General features: G+C 37.6%; 1 protein-coding gene across 2 annotated transcripts; it reads left to right on the top strand.

Moving 5' to 3' along the window:
* Positions 1-2,043: 2,043 nt before the first annotated feature.
* On the top strand, positions 2,044-3,361 carry LOC139781679 (dolichyl-diphosphooligosaccharide--protein glycosyltransferase subunit DAD1-like). Of its 2 annotated transcripts, XM_071720549.1 has the most exons (3): positions 2,044-2,331; positions 2,404-2,618; positions 3,080-3,361. In XM_071720549.1, exons 2-3 carry the CDS (start codon positions 2,414-2,416, stop codon positions 3,208-3,210), a joined length of 336 nt encoding a protein of 111 aa, XP_071576650.1. In that variant the 5' UTR covers positions 2,044-2,331; positions 2,404-2,413; the 3' UTR covers positions 3,211-3,361. The 2 variants fall into 2 exon arrangements, with proteins under 2 accessions (XP_071576650.1, XP_071576651.1); XM_071720550.1 differs by lacking the exon at positions 2,044-2,331 and having other exon boundaries at positions 2,338-2,618.
* The last annotated feature ends 2,237 nt before the right edge of the window (positions 3,362-5,598 follow it).

The raw sequence follows: 5,598 nt of genomic DNA, 5'->3' as shown, positions 1-5,598 counted from the left end.
CTTGGCACGCCAAGAGAGACGCGGCGTCGCTAGATTGATTCGCGCGATAAATCTTCGGCCGAACAATTAAGGCTTTCGAAATACGCGTTCGAACGGATTATCAATATCCCGCGAATCTACTATACACGATCTTCGCGATAGACATTGCAACAAATGTTAAAAGGAAAATCGATGCATATACTTACCAATTAAATATATAAGTCGCGACGCCACACACTCGTTCCGCAGTCGATCCGTCTCATCCGTCTCGTGCCCATCGCGATCTGGAAATGGAAGGGGAACGTAATCAACATGGCGGATATGGCGGAGGTGGTCAACTTCTCGCTTCTCGCACCGAAACCGAAAGCGCCGCTGGCCGCGGCGCGCGGCGCGCGGCGCGCGGCGCGCTGCGTCACTATACGCGTCCCGCTTTATAACTACGCGATTATGCATTTTCTGTACTTGGAGTTCGAGTAGCAAGTAGCAAATACTGTGTGTGCTCGCCTTTTAGTATAATTGTCACTTAACATTCTAGCGAATAGGTGTATTAACATTCTTGGTAAATATCCGCGATATTCGAAAATACGATCGTCACTTTCGCGATGATTGTTCGCGCGCGACGCGCCTTCGGCCGAATAAGTACCACGAAATACATATTTTTAAGAAATATCAATACCCGAGCATTGAATCGATATTACGCGATAGATACTGCGGTAAATAATGCATCCAAGACTCCTTACCAGTTAAACGAGTCACTCTTTCCGTTCCAGAGCCAGAGTCGATCCGTCTCGTGTCCGCCCGCGCCACCGCGTTCTGCAAATGGAAGGGGAACATGATCAATATGGCGGAAGCCACGGAAGCGTCAAGCGCTTCGTCTCCCGAGCCCGAGGCCCGCTGAGTCCCGACTCCCGCGCCACCCCGCGCGGTCAACTTCTCGCGCCAAAGTGCGCCACCGCGCCGCGCCGCGCCGCGCCGCGTCAACTTGGCGATTATGCATCTTTCGTACTGCGAGGAGGAAATATTAAATGCTCGCCTTTTATTGTTATTTTGTATTCTATTTTGTAATCTAACGAATAGGCGTATTAATATTTTTGCCAGATATTGATACGTGAAAATACGAGCGTCACTTTCGACGCGCGCGCTTTCGACCGAACAAGTGTATCGCGAAATACATACTTTTACAAATCATTAATACCAGAACGCTGAATCGATACTACCGCGATAGGTGCTGCGGTAAATAATGAATGCGAGGTTAATAAACGTTATAGACTCTTACCACTGCAATTAAACAACTTGCGACGCCACACGCCACTCTTTCCGAGGCCGATCCGTTTCGTGATTTCCGTGCCCGCCCGCGGCGCCCGGTCCGCCAAGTGTTCTGGAAATGGAAGGGGAACGTAATCAACATGGCGGAGGCGCTTCGTGTTTAATCGCACCGAAACCGCCGCGCAGCGCCGCGCCGCGGCGTCACTAATATGGGGCGCGCGTCTCTCTGTTAAACTTTCGCGCGCGTTCTCGGCGTTCTTATATTCGCGTTCACGCACTTTTCTCATTTTAACAATAATTAATGCTATACGCTTGCCTTATATAGCGGTCGTTCTTTCGCATTATGATGCAAATTAAATATGCATGTTGAAATTGTAAGTTGATATCCGCAATAGTTTAATATCGAAAAATGTAATACATATATATATATATATATATATATCATGCACTTTGTTGAGAATATTCTGTTGAAATAGCGAGCTTGCCATTGCAATTTATCACTTGCCAATTTATTATATCCAAGTTTCATTAAATCTATATTCTTATCTACGTATCTTTATTTAAAACAATACTAATATCAGAGAGAAACATTACTGCGCCGGCACCGAAGCAATTAATTCTCAACAGTCAACGCGAAAATTATGAGCGTAGCATGGACACGCACCAAATGGGGAGACTGGGAGACTTTATCGACAGTTTCAGACAATGCCGTAATGCCGACAATGGGTACGAATGGATATGCCAAATAGTTCCGGGGCGCGAGTGGCGTATCGAGCAGAAAACCAAGTAACCGTTTACCAAGTGAAAGAAGTGAACAGTGAACTAACTCAACCAACCACAACGGCACGGCACAACGCTGACAGTCTCACTCTCAGGTCTCAAGTTTCTCTGTTGACTCTGTTCTCTCTGATCACTGGTGCACATACGTGTGCGTGATACGTGTCACCGGGCACCGCTCACCGCCGACACCGCCGTCACCGCCGTCACCGCCGTCACCCTCGCCGGAACACGGGACTGGACTACTGGAGTAGTGGAGTACTGGACTCTGGACTTGATCCTTGACCCACCCCGGACCCAGACTCACCGGTACTTGCCACTTGTCACGCGTCAAATGTTCTAACTACATTTTTAACTACATCTCTAATATTTTGCACCAAGGTCGATAAACATGACGGCGTTGACAGTGCTATATAAATTTGGGTCGGAGTACACGAAGAATACACCCAAGAAACTGAAGATCATCGATGCGTACTTATTGTACGTGTTTCTGACGGGTGTTATCCAGTTTGTGTATTGTTGTCTCGTCGGCACCTTTCCTTTCAATAGTTTTCTCAGTGGTTTCATATCCTGCGTATCTTGCTTCATTCTAGGAGGTAATTACAACGCTCACGTTAAATGCTCATTACACGTTACGTACTTATATACATATACACATGTATCTTTACTTCTACTTGCCGCGAGCATACTTTAACCTGCATGTACCGTTGTTGCCATCCATATGCATACAAATAGCGTGGAGAATTGTTTATTCTCTCCATCTTTTTTTTTTATTTTTTATTTTTTATTTTTTTTTTGCATATTGCGTGATTAATACGAGTTTCAGTACGCCAAATTACAATACATTGGGTCTGTTTTTTATTGCTAAACTGGCTGCACCTCCTTTTCCAATATGGAGTAAAAAAGATAAACTCTGAACTAGTGCAGCCAGTTCAATGTAGCAGCGATAGAAAACAGGCCCTTTATCTCACGTTTAAGTAATTAACAAATCCTATTATCCTCACATCTGTTTCACATAGGTTAAGTTGTTTGATGGCTTTACATTTTTGTTTTTCAGTTTGCCTTCGATTGCAAGTTAATCCACAAAATCGAAGTCAATTTCACGGTATAAGCCCGGAAAGAGGATTTGCAGACTTCATTTTTGCACATATTATTTTACATATCGTTATAATGAATTTCATTGGATAAGATACGCAGCTGTAACATATAATTCAAATAGGTAATCGTCATTTTCGAGAATAAATTGTATCTGATATATAATATATCATGTTTTTCTACTGTTATTCTCTAATTTTCATTTGAATATCTCGTAACTGATTAATAAAATTAATAAAAATAATTGTAACTCTCTCTTTCCCTTCTCCTTTCTCTTTTCTCCTTTCTTGTAATATATGACTAACAGTACCAAATTATTTAAAATTCTTAATTTCGTCAAAATAGATTTATATAAATTTGTGCACATCCTCTTGTATCGTCTATGAAAAATGAAGATATCAAAACCATATATTGCAGAAATAATTTACGCAACAATAAAATGTAACATTACTGAGAAATATTTATATCGATGTAAAATTATTCGTACAAATAAAGTATGACACAGGTTGACTCGCTATGTAATATGGCGAATGGCGATACATAGAAACAATTCTTTAAAAAATCAAAAATACATAATCATCTACATATTTAATTTATCGCAACAGGAATCGATATTATTTTAGTGTATAACAATTACAAAATGTTGTTTTGCAAATTAGAAATTTCAGGGTTAACTATATTTGTAAAGCAATAAAGGAATTTTATATAGTCGCGTAAAATAAGTAAGCGATATAACTACAACAATCTATAATGCATTTTATTTGTCTTGCTAGTTGTACCTACAATGTCACAAGTGTGGAATAGGTATTACATTGCTACATTAGAAGAGACGTAGGACACCCCATGCTCACATTTACAAAGATCTTAAGAAAAAGTTCGTATTGTATTATAAAGTTATAGCTTCGAGAGACTCAGGAAAGCGTCGTTAGACTATCCTAACTCGCCAAACTAGCCAGATATTATGTTTCTCAAAAACAATATAATTTAATAAAGCTCTTTTATTTATATGAAAATATTCATATATCTTCACACATATATTTTATTTACATGTAGAGGCAATTAATAAAGTTAATAAAAATTTAATTTCTTATCTCGATAAATTTAATTTAGATTTGCCTATGAAACATAATAACTTAAATGTTTTGAAAATATATACTATTATTAACAACTGTTATTACTGTGCTGTAGTGATAGCTACAATTGAAATAATAAATTTTGTATGTGCCATACGCAGAAAGTTACCTCAAATAAAAATTGCCTTATGTTTCGTCACTTATTACCTATATTATTTATATGCAACTTAGAGATCCATAAAATATATATAAATGGTTCGATGTAAATAAAGCTACTTACAAAGTTTTAGTACAACTATGTATGTCGGCATCATTAGTAAAATAAGTTTTTCTCATCTCTTAGATGCGGACAGACACACGCACGCACGCACGCACGCACGCGCGCGCGTGCACACACACACACACACTTCCACAAATCTATTTCTTACATATAATAATGTATCCTAATACAGAATGTCCTATGACTGACTGAATTCTAATGACAGATACATATTTATATCTTATATATATCCACATTTTCCCTAATGAATTTCAAGTTGATTTTTTCTTCAGCGAAAACATCGAGGTATCCAATAGTATCCAAATTACAAATCATTATAAAGAAGCTTTTTACAAACTACAATTCACTACGGGACAAATAAATATAATCTCATTTTTCAATCAATTTCAAGTTAATTTCAAGTAAACTCTGATAGAATTTTAATTTAAGGTTTTATATTTCAACAAAGCACGCAATGTTGAAAAATGAAAAGAAACGTTCGATTCTACGTTAGGTGAAAGAATATGTTATTAAACAATCGTGAGTCGTGGCACATCCTGTATGTATTTATATCCTACAAATATTTACGGATACATGTGTCTTGAATGTGTGTTGTGTATTGTATGTGAACATGGATAAATATTTATCACATAAGCTAGGAAAAACTGAAAAGCTACGAATGTTATTAAATTTATACAAGTTAAATATGCAGAGTGCACTGTTATGAAAATAAATAATAAACCATAAAATATAAAAATCTTGCATTAAACTAGGATTTTTGTATATAAATATTATTAATTAAAAACAACTATATGTATATCCAAGTGTAATGAAATTTACATATTATTAAAGGTCCGGGAGTTGGTCAAGTTTTACAAAATTGCTCCACTTAAACTGCCCCATTGAAACTTTCGTCACAATGTGAGCACAAAGTGTAAGAATAGATTTTATTTATATCGACCAACGCGACAAAATTATATATTTTTATATGATTGATATTAGGCAATATAATTGCAAGCCAACAAAGCACATTATTAATAGCATCTAACACATCGTTAAAAATAAGAATTAAATGTATAATGTAATTTCGAGTTGAATTTTTAATAATAATATGCAACAAAAAACTTTGTGCCAATTGTCGCATTTTAT

Source organism: Temnothorax nylanderi, unplaced genomic scaffold, assembly GCF_030848795.1.
Source record: "Temnothorax nylanderi isolate EJ_2023f unplaced genomic scaffold, tnyl_v1.0 TNYL_tig0354_pilon, whole genome shotgun sequence".
NCBI lineage: Eukaryota > Metazoa > Arthropoda > Insecta > Hymenoptera > Formicidae > Temnothorax > Temnothorax nylanderi.
The sequence above is the reverse complement of the archived record's forward strand: the minus strand, read 5'-3'. Positions and strand labels throughout refer to the sequence as shown.